General features: G+C 57.3%; 1 protein-coding gene across 1 annotated transcript in view; it reads left to right on the plus strand.

Annotated features, from left to right (window-relative positions):
- Positions 1–21,595, plus strand: part of ABLIM2 (actin binding LIM protein family member 2) — a 112,488-nt gene that overhangs the window by 42,207 nt on the left and 48,686 nt on the right. The window contains 3 exon segments of the mRNA XM_014566434.2: positions 5,121–5,208; positions 9,127–9,185; positions 14,775–14,852. Of these exon segments, the coding sequence (XP_014421920.1) occupies positions 5,121–5,208; positions 9,127–9,185; positions 14,775–14,852 (225 nt within the window).

Consider the following 21,595-nt stretch of genomic DNA (forward strand, 5'->3'; position numbering starts at 1 on the left):
ATCACCCAGAAAAACTGTTAGCATTTAGATATCCTTTTAGAGTGTGCACGTATACACACACAGTGAGACACACACAGACACAGAGACACACGCACAGACACAGAGACACACACAGACTCAGAGACACACACAGACACAGAGACACACACACAGACACAGAGACACACACAGACACAGAGTCACACAGACACAGAGACACTCACACAGAGACACACACAGACACACTCAGACTTGCCTTCAGCCTGACATCATGTCCCCGCTCAGCACCCAACAAGGATCAGTGCCTCTGGTCCTGATCCTCAAAGATGAATCCCTCAGTGCATTCCCTCGGCACCTGGGGTCGAGGAAGCCAGGAAGGGTACCAGGCAGACGTCCTATTGCAGGACTTCTCAGAGCCTTGATAGCTGACATGATGGAATGCCTGGAGGAGTACATCACTTCTCTGCTCCAGACTCACTGGTCAGAACCCCCACGTCCTCCAGGACCCCTTATGCATGACCGGTGGGCACTGTTTCCTCGTTCTTAAGGTCTTTAAGGGACAGCCCCACTGCATGCAGCTCTGCTGTAGGGCCTGAGGACAGTGGAGGACGAGGGGACAAGGCTCAGTCCTGGAGTGGTCACCCTAGACAGAGCTGAGGGTGAGAGAGGATGGGCCACACCAGCCTCGACATGTCCCCCCTGAGACCCCGAGCCCAGAGTGAGCCTCTCCCAAGGCCAGTGGGGTCAGCGATGTGGAGAGGGACAGGGGTGAGCCAGGGCCTCTGGGGAGGGTCTTGGCCACCATGACGTGGAGCCAGAATCTTCTTTTCAGGACGAAGTTGCACCAGGAGGGTCTTGGGCTGCAGACGCCTCTATGCAGGCTGCCAGGCACTCCCCCAGCTGCACTCCTGCTGAAGGTTTGGATTAGCAAATTTCATTTTATCGAAGTGCTCTGGTGATTAGGTCTCTTAAGATCTGAATTCAGTCTGGTCATTCAACAAGGAGACTAAATCTTCGATTCAGGCCCAGGGATGTGCCACCAGCAGCCACTGGGAGCTGGCCAGCCTGGGCGGGGGGGATGTGTGACATTTCTGACCTGGGACGGGGGGTGGGGGGTGGGGAGGTGAGCTGAGAAAGCAGGTGGAGGCATAGGCTGGCTCTCTGGGGAACCGGCGAGGCCCTGGATGGGTTTAGGGAGGAGAAGGAGACGTCTGCATGGGGGGCGGGAGGCACATCGCAGTCCAGGCCTGTCCCTCTCTGCTGCCACAGCCCGGGACGGGGGAGGACGTGGCTGCTTCTCTTGGCAGGGAGGGGAAGGAGTTTCTGGAGCCCAGAGTCACTGCCCCATCTCCGCCAGCCTGGCCCTGCCTGTGCTCCGTGGGGCCGGGCTCTGAGCCCTCCACTCACGTTGGTACCGTGGAGGAGCAGCGAGCCCTCCCTGCCCCCCGAGGCTGCGTTCCTAACAAGCCTTGTTCTGTCTGATGAAAGAGGAGGGCCACTTGTCAGAAGGCACAAGACATCTTTTTAAAACCACGCACTACAAGATCTCACAGGCTTTGATACACTTTTAAACTCTGAGTCATCTTGAGTCCCACCTGGGTGGGCCGCCTGCCCAGCTGGGGGCTGGGGTGGCTGCACAGAGGACCCGCCACGTGCTGATGTTTGAGGCCCTTCCGACAGTGACCACGAGGAAGGGCCCTGAAGCAGCCCACGTGGAACGTGGCCCCGGAGAGAGGGCGGGAGTGACAGCGGGGTTAATACAGGGGAGAGGATACCTTAGTGCTTGGCTCTATGAGCCTGTTAGTCTGCGTGGCCGCTGTGCCAGTGGCTGTGAGGCTTAAATGACACACACTTACTTCTCAGAGCTGTGGAGGCTGGAGAGCCGAGACCCAAAGGGGGCCCCTGGCTTGTGTCCTCGTGGGGCAGAGAGTTCTCTGGTGTCTCTTAAGGACACTAATGTCCGTATAAGACATCACGGGGGCCCCAGGTCTCGAGACGGCATTCCTTTTTCAGGCTGAATGATCTCCCGTTGACAGAGGCCACAGTGTGCTTACCGCTCGGCCGCTGCCGGCCTTACAGGCTGTTTCCAGCTTCCGGCTGTCGGGAAGGACGCTGCTGTGAACGTTCGCGTACCAGGCTTTGTGCGGACCTGTGTTTTGATTTATCTTTATTTCTCTCGTTCTCGTCTGTTTGTTTTTCATATATGCCTAGGAGTGGAATTGCTGGGTTATACGATTAGTCTGTGTGTATCTTCCGGAGGCTCTGGCAAACCGCCTCCCGCAGTGGCTGCGCCCTTCCCCGCCCCGCACGAGGGCCCGGCTCCCCTGGCCTCGGCAGCGCCTGCTGTTCCCCGTTCTGTTTTGTCGTGGCTACAGTGGCCCTGGTGGGTGTGCCGCGGCGGCTCCCTGCTGCCTGGATTTGCATTTCCTCAAGGACAGTGATGTTGAGCATCTTGTGTTTGCTTCTTGGCTGTTCCTGTATCTTCTTTGGAAAAAAATGTCTGTTCAAGTCCTTTGCCCATTTTTAAGTGGAGCGTTGGTCCTTTTGCTGCTGAGCTGTCAGAGTTCTTTATATGTTCTGGAGACTCAACACTTATCAGATCTATGATTTGCAAATATTTTCTCCAGTTCTGTGATTTGTGTTTCCACTTTCTTGATAACGTCCTTTGACGCACAGCAGTTTTTACTTTTTCTGAAGCCCGGTTAATCTGTGGTGGTATTGCGGCTCTTGCTTTTGGTGTCGTATCCAAGAATCCGAGGTCATCAGAATCTACCTTGTGCTTCCTTCTACAGTTTTATGCTTTTGTGGGAGAACTCTTATTGGCATGTAACACACAGGAGTCCATGAATATGCCATGTGCAACCTGATAAGTCCTCACACACTGGACACACCCAGTAACCAGCACCCAGACCAAGAAGGAGCATGCCCAGCCCCCCAGTCGCCCCTGGGAGCCCCCGATGGCAGCCCCCACCCTGACCCTAACAGTGTAGATTCATTTGCCTCATTTTGAACTTTGCAAAACTGGAATCTGCTCTTTAGTGTCTGACTTCCTTCGCTCAGTCTTGGGTCTGTCAGAGGCCTCTGTACTGATTGTTCATGGGGTGGGGTTGGGGGACCCACAGAGTCAGGGACCCCCAGGCTGGAGGCTGAGGCCACAAGGGCCAGACTCCTGGACTGCAAGCCTGGCTCCACCGCCTCACACTGTGTGACCTTGCTCAGCTTCCTCTACCTCTCTGTGCCCTTATGGAAACGAGGGTAGTAATGTACCTCATCTCAAGGATGAAGGCAAGTTAGCGTGTGGAAGGGCTTCTGGCTCACGCTGCGGGAGTCACTGGCAGCCCCCAACCCCCACCCCGCCCTGGGGCTGTTATTTTTGGAGACCAGGTGCTAGAGGTGGGAGGTGCTTTCTAGGCGGAGGGAAGAGCAAGAATGCGGGGCGGGTTCTCTGCTCAGCCTTAATTCTCATTGATCGGGTCAGGGTATCCAGCCTGTCACCTTAGAAAATGCCCCCGCAGTCTCCTCTGTCCACCTGACTGACGTGTGGAGACGTGACGCGAGGTGCGCCGTGGAGACAGCTGTGTCCGTTTCCCTCATCAGGTGCTGTCTCACCCAAGTGGCTGTCACCGAACTTCTGCTGTTTGAAGTCATGAGGGTGGGTTCCCCCGACCCAGAGTGAAGGGGGGTGCCTGCAGGAGCGAGGTGTGAGGGCAGGTCACAGGTCGCAGTGACAACTGGGACCTTGCTGACAGGAGGTTTCTGCTTAAAGCTACAGAGCTGTTCCCATCCCTGATTCCACCTCAGAGAGGGGGCTGCTTTGACCCCTTGGCATTTGGATGCTGGTCATCACTGAAATGGTGTGTCCCCCTCACTCCCCCGGGGCCCAGTGCTGCGGTGTGTTGCGCTACCCAGATCAATCCTGCATCTAGGGGTTCCTGAAGTGACCCCCTGCCAAGTCCTGCCCTCGGAGGCTCACTGTCTAGCAAGGAAGAATTACCTGAAATGATTGTCAAACTCTGTGGAATGGGGCTCTGGGAGCCCAGAACAGGGACATATTCAGGGGGCGCTTCCAAGAGGAGGTGGCGTGGCGGTGAGATAGGAAGGTCCGGGTGGCCCGGGTGGGAGAGCGGGAAGAGCACTCCAGGTGGAAGGGACGGGCAGGTGCAAAGGCCCAGAGGCTGCAAAGCAGGCGGGACTGAGGATGCAGCCTCCTGACACTTCCCAGAAGCATCCCTTTGCCTGAAGACCTCGCTGGGCCACGTCCACTGGCACATCGGGCCCCACGCAGGAGAGGAGCCTGCTCTGGGTTCTTCCTCCTGACACGCAGGGGTCGCCTCGGGCCTGGTTTGCAGGGGAGGCACCGGGGGCCAGGGGAGGGAAAACGAGAGGCTTGTGATGAATTTCACTGCGGTACTTACTGACTCAGGGGAGCGAGTGTTACTAAGTCAGATTCAGAGAGTGGTGATTAACCTTCCCGTTTTAGGGCAGAGCGAGTCGGGGCTGAGCATCGCAGGCAGCAGCAGGCTGCAGCCCCGCCCGCCACCAGGTCCCGGTACAGTCCTGCTCGATACAGTGTATTGGGGTGGTTTTTGTACTTTGTTGAAAGAAGCCAAACTTGCCGATGTAAATTGCTTTGGTTATTTCAGTGTTAATATTTTAATCTGGTTTAATGGGTTTTAAGAACTATAAAACAGTAAACGCTAATTGAGAAAACTGAGCAATACAAGGATACAAAAAGAAAATGAGTCATCATTTTCACCCCACCTTTCCTGTCACTCCACCTGGGAAGATACTTTTAGCATCACCCTCTCCTCCCCAACCCCCCACGCACAGAGATGCGTGGGACCTGGCCCTCCTCTGCCTCATGCTGGGCAGACCCCTCTGCCGCTGAGCCGGGAGGAGCAGGTGACACAGCTGCTCTCCTGGGGACGGGTCTCTGCTCCCAGGCTGGCCCTCAGCACCCTGGACAGCCTGGGTCACCACTGGTCCCGTCCCATCCTGCCCCACAGTGTGGGCTCCCTGCTACACCACCCGCCTTCCAGCCTCATCTGGGCACCTGGTGTGGGCACGCTGTGCCCCGGGCTGAGTGCCGCTGTTCGGGCCCCTCACCCCGTGCTAACGCTGCCTCTCTCTGCTCTGTCCAGGCGGGGGAGAAGCACTACCACCCTCTGTGCGCACTATGCGTCCGGTGCGGCCGGATGTTTTCGGAAGGCGAGGAGATGTACCTGCAAGGTAAGAAGACGTGTGCTGCTCCGGACCCTCGGGTGACGCGCCCTGTGCTGGGTGTGAGCGCGTGGGTCACACGAGCCTCCCGGGTGGTTAAGAAGCCCTGCCCCTCAGCGGGGGTGGGGGGCCCGGCTGGGCAGGGGTCCCCACCACCCAGCACCCGCCGGTCTAGGCAGAATGACAGACAGCCTGCCTCCTTTTGCGTCATCCGTCCAGGTGATGTCCGTGAACCTGAGATGGACGAGATTTTTAAAAAGTCGAATTCAAGAGCAGGACCCAGGAGTGTTGGAAATGTGGGGCCTCGTAGCAAAATGTGAAACAACAAGTAGTCCATGGTGCCTGTGGGGGCTTCAGGCCTGTCCCGAAAGCCCCTTAGCCCAGGGTCCAGGTTGATGAAGGGACGTGGAGACCAGTCACTCCCAAGTCTTCCTTCCTGGCCAGGGGAATCACCAGAGCGTCAGTAAGAGTTTTGGAGACAAAAACAGCCAACCTTCTAACCATTTCATGCATTTCGTGGGAAATCCCCCAACCTGGTCACCATTAAAAATAAAAACAGTAACAATAGAGCGAAGGCGAAGCGTCCTGTGGCCACCAGACCCGGAGAAACAGCGGGGCGGCCAGCTGCCCTCCTTCCTTCTGCAGTGACCCCTCTCCACTCATTGCTACCGGTTTAAAAATTACATCAACGCTCAGCCTGGAGCTCACAGCCCCATCTGTTCACTGACGACATGTTTCTTCCCTGGGGCTGGGGGGACACAGCCGCTCTCCTTTGACTACACTTAGTGTATCACTCTGATGGCCCCCCTCCCCCCACCGCCTGCGGCTCCCTCATTCCCGAGCCGAGCTGCGGTGAAGGAAGCTGGTTCCACACTTGTCAAGGCAGCAGAGGAGGGGGAGCCAGCCGACTCCGAATTTGACCAGGATGGCTGGATATCCGTAGCCAGGGAGCCAGGTTGGGGTCGAGGTGGGGTGAGTGGATGGAATATTACGAAAAGAGACATGGAGCATCAGGGATTCTTGCTGAGCCGGCCTCACAGGACTCCTGCTGAAGGCCGGCCAGGGCCTGGACAGCGAAGTCAGAGGTGGGGAACGAGGTATGGTCAGAGATGGAGTAGGGAGGTTCCCACTAAACCGCTCAGCAGGATTCTTGCAGAGACTGGGCCCAGCAGATTGGAGACCTTCTCCGAGGGGCCCAAGGCAGGATGGGTTAGAGGCTGAGACCCCCCGCCTCTGTCGCCACGGAGTCTTTGCAATGATGTCTCTGTCTCCTGTGACCCCGAGGCAGGCTGAGCAGGGCCGCACACTGCCCCATAGACCAGCCATTGGGTGACCTCACCCAGCGTCCTTCTGGGCCGAGTGTCACACAAGCCTCCTTTTCTGAGACTGAACCTCATGGGGTGACGTCAGCCAGGATAGCCTGGTCCCCAGTGTCCCCTCTTGTTCCTCAATCTCCAGAGCTTGTGAAAGGGGTCCTTTGCGCCCCTCCCAGCTGCACTGGGATGCCCAGGTGGGGAGGGGGTCCCCCTGACCGAGGTGCCCACCCCCACCATCAGTAGTGCTTTCTGTACCAGGACGTTCTGACGCCAAGCACAGTGACGCTGGGACGGCAGCTCGGGGACACGGGCTCACCATCAAGGGGGACCCAGTCTCAGAAAGAAAGACACTCTTCATGGCTCTGGGCTGAGGCTGGAAGCCTGTTCGCAAAGCGGAATCTGCCGTGACTTTCCGTGGGATGGTGAAGCCAGACCCATCCGCTCCCAGCCTCGTATGTCCCAGTTGGATCCTGAGGGTTTGGCCCCAGGCAGTTATTTTTAAGCTCCGCTCCACGGGGCACAGGGGTCCACGGTGAGGGGTCTCTTTGGGGCTCTGGCCCTGCTCTGCATGAGACCACCCTGAGACCCTCTGCCTGGTCCACCCGGATGCTGGGGGCCTCCAAGGAAGATGAGGCGGGCCATCCCCACCCCCAGCCCCAATACCAGCGCCACCACCCAGCCCTGGACACACCTTCCTCTGTAGGCTCAGCAAACATGGGAGAGTGTGGTGGACGCTCTTTCTGTCAGGGGACCCCGATCAAAATACCGATTAGATGCTACTTTTTCCAGTGTGTTGACCAAGAAATGACACGTCCCTGTGTTGCGAGCACTGGAGGAAATGGGCCTCTCACCTGGCTGGTGGGCAAAAAGTGAGAAATTAACCATTTGCTTCAGAGCCTTAAAAATGCCCACGCCCTCTGGGGCCAGACTCCACTTCTAGGAGGCCCTCCAGTAAACAAGAGGGGGCGTCTGAACCTGTGTGCAGTGGCGTCTTCGCAACTTTGTTTAGAAATAGAACAGAGCTGACAGGCAAGGAGCAGAGACGGGAATTCTCAACTGTCCGCACGACTGAATGTCACACAGCTCTTCAAGTGACCGTTTTTAATTATGTGGAAAAATATTAAGACATTTTTAAGCAAAAACCGCAGGATAGGATGCTGTGCGCGTGTGTTCTGTCTGATACGCACGTGTGCACCGGGAGGCCGCCAGCCCCGGGTGTACGAGGCTGCGGGTGATGTTGTTTTCAACTTTCAGAAATATTTTATGTATTTATTTTTTGTTTTGCTTTGGGGGAGGGAGTTAATTAGGCTTCTTTCTTTATTATTATTACTACTTTTTAACGGAGGAACCGGGGATTGAACCCAGGGCCTCAGCATGCTAAGCACACGCTCTGCCACTGAGCTCTGCCCTCCCCACTACTGATGATTTTAATTTTCTTATTTATTCATTTTTAGGCTTGTTGAAATTTTAATAAACATCATCAATTGTCTTTGTAATTGCAAACAATTGTTTTGAAAAAACAAAAGCTTACACACGCACACACACACACACACACACAGACACACACACACACACACAGCGATCAATCCAGGTCTGTCCGGCGGCTGCCAGTCAGAGCAGGTGTTTTACAGGGAGGAGCAGTGATGAGTTCCCTTCCCGGGTGTTAAGCAACCTGGAGGCTTTGCCAGCAGAAACGGACGGGCGCTCCTTCCTTCCACCCAGCTGTTGAAGCCCTACTATGTGCCAGGCCCATGTGGTTTGTTGAAGGGATATTGGAGGGTGTTGGACACACCACCACTTTCAGGGGCGTGGCCCCCAAGTCATTACCCCTATTTAATTTCATTAAATTCTCCCAGTGGCCTGGCGAGGTAGGGTGTCATTGGCCCTGCGTGCAGGTGGGGAAAATCTGAGACTGGGGAAGGTCGAGTTTGAATTAGCGCAGGGCCTTGGGGCCCTTCGAGACCTGTTACCTTGATGGCGGTGGCTGTCGATGTGGGACACTGGGTGGGGCTGGCAAGTAAAGAGACTGAGGCCCCAGTGGGTCAGCTCAGAGACCCCATGAATGCGTGAGGGGTGGGGCCCCCACCCGAGGCCCTGCTCTTCACCCCGCACTAAGGTTCCCAAGTGAGGGGCTCCGTCCCACCTCCCAGCCAAGAGCCCTGCCCCAAAGCCCTCACACCCCAGCTGAGTTCCCACCTGGCTCCGGTCCCCAGGGTGCCTGTGGCTGGGCCTGGCCTCTGCCCACCTCGCATGGAGAGGAGCGGGTTGGAAGTCACCTGGCAGCCCCTTTCTGTCCCCAGCCTGTGAACCAGAAGCCACCCATGTCTGGCTGCCCGGGGCTAGGGTTCCGAGGGACTGGGTGCAGGCCCCTGAGGAGCAGGTAGCCCACGGTGGTGAGTTTCCCATCCCTCTCATGTCCCCCCAGTGGGGCTATGAACTCCAGTGATCTGCACACCCCAGGCTCAGCACTGACCCTGTGACTCTGGCCCAGAGGAGCAGAGGTGATGAGAATCCGTGTGTGGACCGCCGGCTCCCTCCTCCTGACTCTCCGTGTGACCCCTGCATCCGGGGACATGACACTAACACTTCCCTTTTGTAACTCCGTCCACAGGCTCCTCCATCTGGCACCCGGCGTGTCGGCAAACAGCGAGGACTGAAGACAAAAACAAGGTTGGTGGAATTCACTGTCTTCTCTGACACCTTTCACGCCTTCTGCGCTGTCTTCACACAGTTAAGGGGACGCTGACAACGTCTGCAGACTCACTGGCCTGTCCCTCTGGGGGCAGGTGGCCTGAGGCCTGTGGGTATCAAGTTGTAAACAGGCAGATCAGCTGGGAGACACTGCTGGGTGCGGTGTGGGCATCCCAGGGTCGCCCTGCACTGGCCAGGCTCTGAAAGTGGCTAAAGTTTGGGGACAAGTGCAAAGTTAGTGGGTCTCCAAACAGTCCCCAAGACTGTTCACAATTCTGACACCAACTGCCAGTTCCAGGGGTCCCCACAACTGCCCTCAGTTCAACAGTGAGTGAGAAGGACTCACAGAGGTCACTGAAAACGATCATAATCACGATCATGGTTTATTAGGGGGCAGGACGCAGAGTGAAATCTGCCCAGCATGGGGCAGGGTCCTGAAGGGTCCAAACACACGGTGCCACTGTCCCCTCCCCACGGAGTCAGGACTTGGCACCTCCCAGCATCAGTGAGTGACAGCGTGCCCTGAGCGTTGCCAATCAGGGAAGGTCCACGTCCAGAGATCTTACGGGGGCTCTGTTGATGGGTTGGTTGGTGGGTTGCCATGTGGTTGATTTCACTCTGGGTGACATGAGCCAAGACCACCCAAATCACACGGTTGGTGTGGCATAGCCAGCCCCACCCCAGGACTTTTGGGTGTGGCTCATGCCCGACTTAAACAAAGACATCCTATCGAGTGTGACACAGATCACCTTCCAGAAGTGAAGGCAATGGCCTGGCCAAGTTCTTCACCCCTCAGAGGCCCTGCTGGGCGCCAGGCAGGAGGTGCAACATGAGGAAGGAGGCAGGCGTGTACCTGGCCCTCCTGGGGCTGGCTTTCCAAAGAGAGAAAGAAATCAATGCCTAAACAGGCAAATAATGTCACAACAGCTGGCCAGGTGGAACAGCAGGGAAGGACCAACTTGACCTGGGATGGTGAGGGTGGGGGTGGCCTCCAGAGGACTGAGCTGGAGCTAGGCCTGGAAGATGAGATGGTGCCAGCCCTGAAGACAGGAAGGGGTAGAGGGTTCCAGGCAAGGTAGAGGCTTGTGCAAAGGCCCTGAGGCAGGAACAAGGCATGTTCCTTTGGGCTGGGGTGGCGGTGCAGTGAGCAGGGGAGGAGTCCCGCTGCCCCCATGCTGGTGCACCTCTGCCCAGCACCTTGCCCACCCTTTCTCCCCAGCATCTTCCAAACCTGTCCCGTCCCTCAGCAATGCCCTCTTGTGACCATGCCTCCTGGCCAACTCCTTCTCTGGGTCCTTTAAGACTCATCTAGAATGTCAGCCCCTGAGGACTTTGCTGAATCCTCCCACTCCCTACATCCTCAGCTCACACCTCTAGCTGCCCCTTCCCTCGGAGCCTGGGGGCAATGCTCCTGTCTCTCTGTCCTGAATTCTTGGCTCCTGGCTCAAGTCCTGGCATGTGACACACTCAAGTGTTTGTCAAATAAAGGAAGGAGGTGACTCTAGGGGTAAACTACAGCCCGGGGGACCACAGGCCCCCGGAGAAGACGCGTCTCAGCCAGCTCTGCTCCATCAGGCACTACAGGAGCCAGGGAGCCCCCAGCCCCAGGAGCCAAGCCCGTGCGATGCTCAGAATCCCTTTGCGGGGGGCTGGGGGTTGCTGTGCCACCCGCAGTTTCAGGTGAAGACACTGAGGTGAACTGGGTCCCCAGGGGTGGCTGAGAGGAGTGGAGGCTGGAGAATCAGGCAGGGCTCCCGGGGAGAGTGTGGGGGCAGGCCAACCCGGGGGCCTCAGCAGCCCCCTGAGACTCTCCGGTAGCTGCGTTTACAGGAGGGACTGGTGCCCAGAGGAACTCTGCCCCCGGGAAAGGGGCGGAGTCTGCTACTGGGGTGCTTTGCTCTTTACTGTTGACGTGGGTTCTGTCCGCTGAGCCCTTCAGTAATACATTTACTGCGGGAGCCAGGGGAGCCCCCTCGCCCTTGGCTGTGTGGTGTGGGCAGATCCAGAGCAGCAAACCTGAGCTGAAAGCCAGGTGTCAGCCTGTCCCCAGACCCAGCAGACACTGCGGGTGCTCAGGGTTTGGGAATTCCTGGTGGGGCTGGACAGAGATCCATCTCGTGCACTTTGATGAACCTAGAAGATGTGACAGGGTACAGACTGGCGGAGGGGACCTTCCTCATACCAGCCCCCTCAGAGTGGGTGGGACCCAACCCAATTCAGTGGACCCTTGCTAAGCCTGTTCTGAAAGAACCAAACAGAGGGAAATTCTCCCAGTTTCTTTAGCAATCGATTTCAGTGGGTTTGGAAGCCCACCCCCCCCACACACCTTTTCCTGCATCCACTCATTCATGATTCATTCATTCAGCAGAACTTCCTTGAGGGTCTGGTTGTGCCAAGCCCCGTTCTCGGCCTGGGGCGCCAAGGTGGCCGAGTCACAAGTCGTGTCCCCAGCTGCTCCTGGTAGAGGCAGGAACAGGTGGACACACGTGGACGTCATGTCGGAGAGCCACGAGGACCCTCCTACTACACCTGGCATGGCACGGAGACCTGGGGAAAGGTGGCCCTGGGTCAGGGCAGGAGGGCTCCATGGAGGAGGGCCACATGCCCAGGGTCCTCCCCTAACCAGGTCAGGGTGGCCGGCGCCAGCTCCTGGATTCTGGACCCGCTGTCGGCTGGCCTCGGGGCTGCCGGGAGCCCGCTCCGTCCAGGCCGGGCAGCAGCAACAACCTCTGCCCTCAGCCCGGAGGCCAGCCTGTGATGACCACAGGCCATGGGCCCAGCAGCGGGAGGCCCTCTGGACGCTGGGTGCTGGCGGCCGGGCGGCCGGAGTTGGCTTCCTGGACCCATTTTCACAGATGCTTTGGGAACATTTGGGGCAGAGGCCGGCAGCCCGAGAGCAGCTACCCTCTTAGTGCTGCGGCCTGGGCTGGTGCTGCTCTGGGCCTGCCCCTCTGTGTCCTGGGACGGGATCCAGGCCCTGGTCACGCCCTGCATGTCCCTTGTTCCACCCCCGCTGCCCAAGACCCAGCCCCGCCCCCACCCCCGCCCCCAGAGCCGCCTCTGCCTCACCCAGGAGGTGAGAATGGGCGGCGCCAGGAAGCGAGGGGCCGGGCGGCACGGAAGGCTTTCCCCGGGCGCTCGTCCCCATGGAGAGAGCTCTCCTGGCCAGCCAGCCGCTCCCAGCCTGGGCAGAGGGAGAGGGGCAGCGTGCAGCCGCCCTGCTGCCTGCCCGGCGCCCCGAAACGTTCCATAGCAGACCCAGACCCCACCCCCACCTCTCAAGGTCATGCTGGTAATAACCCCAGGGCCGCCCCACCTGTGCCGGGAAGCATCCCTCAGGGCTGGGGGACAGTCTTGGTCTGCAGTTCTCAGCGTCTGGGCACTTTTCTTTCAAAACACCCAATGCCAGTCTGCTTTGCAAACAAGGGGCTTCCCACTGTGAGCAGGAAGAATGACTCGAATTGAAGTAAAAGTAAGGATGGTTTCTCAGTGCCAAGCAAGGGCCAGGCCAGGTCTCCGAGTCTTCAGAAATAGACGGTGCCTTTCAGGCAGGTGTTTGCACTTCACAGAGAAGGAAGCTGAGACTCAGAGGCTTAAATGTGTACGTACATCATTTTTGCCTAGGAAAGTAGGCGACCTGGCCACAGGGACAGCGAGAAAGACAGGCCCTGTGTTACCTTCCTCAGATGACACTGTCACCTTTGCAACGTCGCATGGCGTCACGTCTTACTGGGGGTGGCCGAGCCTCAGGACTGCACGTGGGGTCAGGCTCAGCTCCTCGGGGGACCCCAGCCCCTGCCGGCCTTTACAAGCCTGTGGTCTGAGGGGACAGGCAGACCCCCGAGTCGACGCCCCATCCCACATGTGTAGCTGGGCCGAGGGGCCCAGGGGCAGCAGGGCAGGCCTCGAGGAGGATGCTGGGGCGATGACGGGGGACAAGGAGAGAGGATGGACCGGCGCCGACGAGTGGCTGAGCGCAGAGTTGACCCAGGAGCATCATGCCCTCTCCCTCTTCTCTTTCCTTTCTAGATGCAGAGCCAGGTGTGCAGTCAGGTTTATCTGGGCACCACCCCCTCTGCCTTCCAGGTCTGTCCCTCCCACTGCCGTGTCGGCCTCCTGTCCGGTCCTGTCGTCCCATCCTCGCTGGTGTTGTGCTGAGTGTAGGAGCAGCTGGAGCGGTCATCCGCTGGGAGGGGAGGGGAGGGGGGCTCCATGGCAGATGCCAACGTCCTGGTGCTGCTGTATAAAATGCCACAGACCGGGGGCTTGCACAGCAGAAATGAGTCTCTCACAGTCCTGGAGGCCGGAAGTCCCAGTTCAAGGTACCAGCAAGGCTGGTTTCTCCTGAGGCCCCTCTCTTTGGCGTGTAGACGGCTGTCTTCTCCCTGTGTCCCCACACGTCATCCCTCTGTGCGTATCAGTGTCCTCTTCTTATAAGGACGCCAGTCAGATTAGAGGCAGGCCTGCCCTAAAGACCCTATTTTAATTTAATTACATCTTTTAATGTCCTATTTCCAAATACAGTCACATTCTAGGATTCTGGGGAGTTAAGACTTAAACATATGAGTTTTGGAGGGACACAGTTCCATTCATCATGCAGCCCCTCCCTGGCTGCTAGCACCGCTGCAGTGGGTGTGGACCATGAAACGGGCTGGGCAGAGTTCCAGGGGGTGGGGGGAAGGGGTCTGATTAGACAAGAGAGAAGCTGTGAACAGGTGGGCAGAGGGATGCCCTTCGTGGAGATGGGTTCCATTTAGACGGGGGCAGTGGGAGGCGTGGAAAGTTAGGCAAGTAAGTGGTCCCAGCAGTGAGGGCTGGACCAGGAGAGGCGTCCAGGAGCTGCCAGGCCACGCCTCCAGGTGGGGATGGGCACAGGCAAAGCTTGTAGGGTGGGAGCTGGAGGAAGACTGAGTCCACACAGAGATGGGGGCTTGACTCGGGGAGCAAAGGAGGTGGACGATCTGGGAAACGGTGCCCTCAGGGCTGCAGGAGTTGCGGTGGGGAGGGAAGAGAGGTGGGAATGGGTCCCAGCAGCAGCGGGCATTGGAGAAGCCGGTCACAGATGTGACAGCCGCCAAGTCAGACAACAAAGCCCCGGCTGGCGGAATGAGCTGCAACACGGCCACTGTAATAGAGGTGGACGTCGTTACGAGGTAAACGTTTCTGGGCAACGAATTTCTGGGTAGCGAAATTCTGGGTAAGAGAGGTGGCCATTGCTGGCGGAGCACACGGAATCATTGAAAAAGCATCACTTGCTCCCATCCCTCCGAAAAACAGATGATTTTGGTGCCTGAGAGCTTGGTCATCGTGGAAGTGTCTCTGGCGGCACCGAGAGTGGTCCTGCTTTGTTTTCAGCCAGTGTCACCTGCTGTGTCTTCCAATTACAGCTTTCCCATTGTTTATTTTAGCCTACGTGTTTATTTTAAGAATTCTTTCAACCTGCAAATAAAAAGAAGCCTCTCGGGAGCCAGCCTCTCTGTCGGCGTGTGACTCGTAATAATTGCCTCTGAAAGGGTCTTCATGTCGACAGAGTCTGCTTCAGTCTCCGCCCGTCTCCTCCTTTTCCAGGAAACCAGAACTTCTTCAGAGAGCATCATTTCTGTACCTGCATCCAGCGCCTCCGGGTCCCCGAGCCGCGTGATCTATGTAAGTTGGGTTCCTTCTGTGGAGTGTGGGGAGGGGACGAGGGGCCTGGGGTGGTTGCTGAGCGTGTCCTTGGGGCTGGGCCTCCTCGCGGGGTGGGGCCAGCTCTCCCGTCCCTGCTGCTGGAAGACTGGTGCAGACTCTGAAGCTGACCTGGAGCCTTTGAGGAGCACATGTTGTGCCACCCAGCGGCTGCCCCGTTATGTGGCAACAGGTGCACAGAGAGGCGTGCCCCCAGCTGTGCTCACAGTGGCGTGAATGGCATGGTGTCTGCGTCCTGCAGCCTGGACTGGGCTGAATGAGTAACGCCCGGGCACACGTCACGAATGACGGTGCAGATCTGTCCTGTTGCTGTGGCAAGTGTTCCTAACGTGGCCCTAGAAGAAGCATGTTGAGGGTAACATGTCATGTGATCCCATGTCCGTTACTCTGTGTGTGCATGTGTGCATATGTACGTGTGTATGGCGAGTGTGTGTGTGTGTGTGTGTGCATGCACTCGTACAAATATAAAAATGTTTGGGAACATTTTAACTAATTGTTCGTGGCAATTACCCCTGGACCGTGGGGTTATAAATGGAAGGTTGTTACAATTATTTGCTAATTTGCTTGTCTAAGTAGCAAACTTTACTGTATGGGGAAGAGCCTGGGGCACAGGGTGAGGTCTGGGGGGAGGGGGCGAGCCCTGGACTGGGCGTCCTGGTCCAGCTCCACCGCTGAAGGACAGCCTCCGGACCAGTCAACTCCCCCATCCCCCACCCTGACCCCCTGGCCAGGACTTTGTTTTCCTCTAACTCATTGGGTATCAGATTCATGCTCTCAATGCCGCTTTTCAGCCCAGAAACTCTTGTTCTGGTTGGACACAGGGCCACTCCCAACACTGATTCTGATGGAGAATGATAACAAACATTCTGGTCTGGAGAGTGAATTGCAGGATGGCCCTTTGCAAATGCAAACCCAGAGGCCCAGAGATGCAGCATGAAGTCATCAGACCAGCTGTGTGCCCTTGGGCGAGGTGTTAGCCTCTCTGAGCCTCTGGGACCTCACCTGTACCTGGGGACCCACAGCATCTGCTGCCCAGGGCCACCAGGGTAGAGTGGGAGGCCCTGGGACACAGCTCTGGGCCCAGACGGAGGACTTAGGAAATACCTGCTGGGATTACTGTTACGACATCGATGCCCATCTGCTGGGGGCAGCCGTAACAAGCATCGCCGACCAGGGGGCTTAAACCACAGAAATGCATCTTCTCACAGTCCTGGAGGCCGGGAGTCTGAGTCAGGGTGTCGGGAGGTTCAGCTTCTCCTGAGGCCTCTCTCCTGGGCGTGTAGACGGCCGTCTTCTCCCTGCGTCCTCACATGGGCGTCCCTCTGTGCGTGTCTGTGTCCTAATCTCCTCCTCTCAGAAGGACCCCAGGCATATGGGACCAGGGCCCACCGTAATGACCTCATTTTACCTTAATTACTTCTTTAAAAGCCTGTCTCCTAATATAGTTACATTCTGAGGTGCTGGGGGCTAGGGCTTCAACATACAAGTTCAGGGGGACATGATTCAACCCATGATGCCATACTCATCGTGAGCAACAATAATAATGAATGTTGTTGCATGAGTGAGACAGCGTCTGTGAAGCAGTCAGCACCGAGCCCGGTGTGACCGGGTCCACAGACAGTAGCAGCTTTGCTGAGGTAACTGCTCAGTAAACACGAGCTGTTATTGTTATAAGAAACTGGTGTTTGCAGGGGGCTTAGGTACCGCAGTGACCACATGGCTGTGCAGTGAGCGGGGACACCGGCCTCTGGGTTGCTGTTACTTTAAAGGTTGTATAGCAGTAAGCAGTGGAGCTGGGCTCTGAGCCCGGGTCTCTGTCACCCCCAAAGCATGCAGGGTGCTGAAAACCAGCCCTGCTGGGCCCCTTCTTCCACCAGGTGGTTCTAGGCACAGCCAAGTCCACGCCCCTTGATCGGCTCACATGGCGTCCCCACCCTTGGGGAACACGAGCTTGCCAAGGAACCACCAGTGCAAAGAAGTTTCCCTGCCGGCTGCGTGTGCCTTCAAGCTGAGGCGGAGCCCAGCTGGTTGCACCATCCCAGAACAGGTAAACTTCTTGCTCAACGAATACATGTGCACTAGAGTCCAGTTTTAAACAGGAGGCTTCAGGCAAATTAATATCCAGTCTCCTGAACCTGAACCGCTAGTTCCCAGTTTGACACAACGGAGGTGCCTTGACTACTGGGTGCAAAGAGTGTGCCATGCTGCCTCCTCCTGTCTCTCAGCCTCCCACTTCTCAGCTGCAGCTCAGACAGGTGCCAAAGCTGCTCTGTGTCACAGCCTCCTCTAAGCCACGGAGCCACCAGAAGAGGACAGGCATCCGGTTCCAACACAGGGACTCCAGCACCATGGCCAGCGCCCAGCCTGGCCACATCCCACCTTCCCGGGGGCCAGGCAGGCTACAGGCCAGAGCTCTGTGGCTGTCCCTCCCAAATCATGGTGTCAGCACCAGCGGGCAGTGCACATCCATGGGAATTTTTTCTTTCGCTTTGTTTTGTCTCAGGGTGGGGAAGGTAATTAGTTGTTTTGTTTCGTTTTAATGATTGTGCTGGGGATTGAGCTCAGCCAGGCATGCGCTCTACCACTGAGCTGTCTATGCCTTCCCTGCCAGAACTCCTTTACTGAAGAGGTAAGAGTCCAATCAAGCGCACCCTGGCCTCAGGCCCTGCCCCTGCTCTTCCTTCCATCTCCCTGCTGGCATCTGCCATCACCCGAGTGTGCCCTGACTCTGCTCAGTGCTGGGCACACTCAGGACCTCAGGACGATGTCCCCAGTCCAGGCACCAGCTCAGCATGCTTTGAAGGGTGCCAGCCCCCTGGCACCCATCTGCTGTGGGGTGGTTGTCAGCGAATGCAGCTTCCTCTCCCTCCCCGCACCCGGTCAGGAAGAGATCAGCTCCCCAGGGATACCCCTGGGTGCAGGAATTCACCGTGTGGTGTGGCTGCTGTCTCCTGGTGGCCAGACGCTGTGCCTCATTCACCTTAGCACCCAGGATAAAACATGAACACAGTCGGTTCTTAATAAACTGTGGGGGTTTTTTAAAGTAATCTTTTCATTACCTTTTTTCCTTATTACAAAAGTAATCCACATTTATTAGGAAAAAATAGTGATTGATGCAAAGGCAAAAATGAATCCCATTTCTAATCCTCCAGCCAGAGGAGCCACTGCTCATGTTTTGGAGTATGCCCGTTAGGTCTCTTTTTCTCTGGACATGTGTTTTTTGTTTTTTTCTTTTAACGAAATGGGGTCACACTGAGTGTATCGTTTGTAACCTTTCTTCACCGTGGCACTAAAGCAGTGAGTTGGCATTGCTGAAAGCAGCATTGTCAGATTACGGTACATTGTTATTGACCGGGTTATGCTGCAGTTGCAGCATCACACATGGCCGTTTCCCTGTTCCTACTTGCTGTGCTGGAGAGAGTGCAGGAGAGAAGAAAGCTAAGGGAAAACACTTGTACACACACCCCTCTGGTGGCCTTCTGCCAATTAGAGAGCGTAGCCCGTTGTCACAGCAACCGCCCAGGACTTAGATACCAGGGACCGGATCTGTGAGCCCTGCGGGCAGGACAGACACTGGGGAGGCCTGAGCACTGCACGTAGCCGCCCAGCTAGGGGTCAGCAGGCCTCTTTCTGAGCCGGGACGTGTTGGTGACAGTTGGCATCGTCAAGCTGCCTCCCTGATCTCTGCTGTCGGGGTGAACCCAGGGCAAGGCAAGCTCTGCTGACCGTGCACCTAGGGCTGAGAGAGCCAGCGGGCGGCTGAACGCTGTGACTACAGAGGGACAGAGGTGGGCAGGGTGGGCACCTGTAAATGCCGGCCCCCTCTCCCAGCCCCCACGGCAGCATTGCCCTGTGTGTACAGCTGTACTGATGTTCACGAAATCCAGCAGGTGGACAAGGCGCAGGCGGTATTCCCAATTTTCGGGGGGAGACAAAAAAGACCCAGCGAATCTACCCAGCCTTGGCTAATGCGTGACTGATTTTAATTCGATTTGGCGTGCTTGCCCCAGAACCTTGGCCATGCCGAGCCTGGAGTTAGGGAGACGGACTCCATGGGGAATCAGAGCCCTGGTACCCTGGGGGCCACCAGTCCTGGGCCTGGTGGGCTAGGGCGGGGGGAACCGAGACAGATGCGCCAACGAAGATCAGCACCTTTGCTTAAAGGAGAAAAACACCAACCCAGATGGCAGAGGGAGAGCAAGCTGGTCCCCTGGAGGGGGAGGCCTCAGCTAAGTCTACAAGGACCAGAGAGAGGACGAGTCAGGCAAAGAGGCCTGGAAAGGGCATGCTGGAGGGAGGGAACAGCATGTGCCAAGCCTTCAGGCTCTGGCTGACTGGGCAACTGTCAGGAGTTCAGTGTGACAAGTGGCTTTGGGTGGGGGATGAAGAGGCTGGGATAAGCGGATACACAAGGGCCAGACCCACTGGGGCCTGAGTTCAGATTCCTCTTGAAGGCAGAGAGGAGCAGCTCAAAAATATTGCTCAGGGGGTATCGTAATCACAAATGACAGACTCAGGATGTAAACTCCAGTCTTCGAAACACTACCCAGGGCTCTGAAGGGGATTGCCAGAGCTCTAAGACATCAGGGATTCACTCTCTCAGCCTACATAGTAAAAAGCAGGGTTCATCTTGAGTACCCAGTGACTTATGAGAGCCTTGGAGTTGGGTGATCAGGGAAGGCTTCCTGGAGGAGGTGGACTGGGGCTTCTGGACCTCAGGGTGGACAAGAAAGCTGGAGCGTGGGGGCTGAGCCTGGCACACCACGGGCACAAGGAGACACCTTAGGATGATCAGGCTGGAAACATCAGGGCCACGTTCAGGGATTGCAGTGAGGGCTATGCCATCCATCCCAGGAAGGGGCTGCCGCAGGTTGTGAGCTGGACGACAGTGGATGCAGCTGGAGCTTGAGAGACCTGGCCTTGGCAGAGGGGAGAGTCGCGGTGGGAGCACAGCTCTGGAGTCAAATAGCCTGTGTCTCTTCCCTGGCTGTGTGACTCTGGGCAAGTTACCTAACCCCTCTGGTCTCTGGTTTTGTCCTCTGTGAAGTGGAGGTCCTGTGAGTGCCCCCTTCATGGGCTCAGCCCAGTGCTGTCCAGAGTGGAGTGCATAGTGTCATACTGCTGCTGCTGGTGGTAATATTTGTTAGAAAAACTCTGGCAGGACAGCTCCCAGGAGGCTGTGGCTGGATCTCGATGCAGGCAGTGAGGGCCTAGATGGAGCCGCCTGGGGCTGGGAAGGGACAGCCAGTCCCATGGCAGAGAGGAGGGCAGGGTCTGTGCCGGCCTGGCCAGGGGCACTGAGGGAGGCCGGGGTTGAGATGAAGGTTCTCGCTGGGTTTTAGAGGTTGAGCCGAGCTGGTTGGGGCAGCCAGACTGGCCAGCTTTGCCTGTGGCTGGCCATGCCAGGCTGAGATTAATCCTCAGAGGGGACATGGTGGGGCCAGAGGCAACCACGTGTGTCAGCTCCAGGAGGCACGGGAGCCCAGGCACCCGCCCTGCTGGGACCTGTGCCGTGCCCGGAGTGCGCTGGCGATGCGTGTCCTGTCTTCCGCTGGGATCACAGACTGTACACACCCGTCAGCACTGGGGCGAGCAGCAGAGACACTGGGACTGACACCGATATTTGGGGGTGAACCTCAGCCCTGCTGTGAGGGCCAAGGGCCACGGGGTGCTTCTGCCAAGGCTGCTGCCTAGCTCCAGGACCTGTCTGAGCCCAGCATGCGCCCCACCCACCCACGTCCGCCCCCAGAGCTGGGAGGAGGGGCCGATGGCAACAGAGCCTGTGGGCGGCAGATAATGCAGGGAAGGCCAGCCCAGCCACAGGGGAGCCAGCGGCCAGGTGGACCTCACCTGAGCACATGGGGTGGCCCCACAAGTGAGCATCTCTGCAGTGACCCCACTGAGGTGACACCCCAGCTGTCTGTCAAACATCAGTGCTCCAAAGGCCTGAGTGTGTGTGCACACACGCGCGTGTGTGTGACTGTGGTCATGGATGCGTGTGCGTGTGCACATGGGGGTGGTAGTGCAGGTGAGGCTCTGTGCGCTAGCACGTGTGCTAGTGTGCAGTGTGTGTGGGAGGGTGAACGGGTGTTTCTGCAGGTGTGGGTCTGTGGGAGCGTAAGGGCAGGCACAGGCTGTGTGGGTGTGCGTGCTGGTGGGGCTGGTGGGCGAAGGTGTGAGTGTGTGTCTGCTCCCACAGTTGTAGGCAGGCACGTTCTCTCTGTGTGTGCATATATACATGGAGGTATGCATGCATGTATTTGTGTGTGCAAGCCTGCATGTACATGTGCTGGGTGTTTGCGTGTGCGTGCGCACACATGCATACATCATGTGTGTATTTAAAGGCATGTGTGTTTGTGTGTCTTTATGTGTGCACCCATGTATGCCTGCACACACATATTTGTGTACATGCATGTCTGTGTGTTTGTATGCACCCAAGTGTGTATTTGTGTGCATGCATATATGTGCATTTATGTGTGTCTCCTGTGCCTGCACACGGGTATCTGTGTGTGCACATGTCTGCATGTGTGCACGCATGCACAGATGAGTGTGTGTTTAGACTACAGGCCTAGTTCTCACTGTCTGTGGGGACGCAGACCCATATGAACACGAGGCTTCCCCGCCCCTAGGCCTTTGTCCCTTTGCCCCATTTTGCTCAGACCCGGCTCCTGGGCACTGACCCCGCCGTCCTCCCTGTGGCTGCC

The sequence above is a fragment of the Camelus ferus genome, chromosome 2, assembly GCF_009834535.1.
Source record: "Camelus ferus isolate YT-003-E chromosome 2, BCGSAC_Cfer_1.0, whole genome shotgun sequence".
NCBI classification, from domain to species: Eukaryota; Metazoa; Chordata; class Mammalia; order Artiodactyla; family Camelidae; genus Camelus; species Camelus ferus.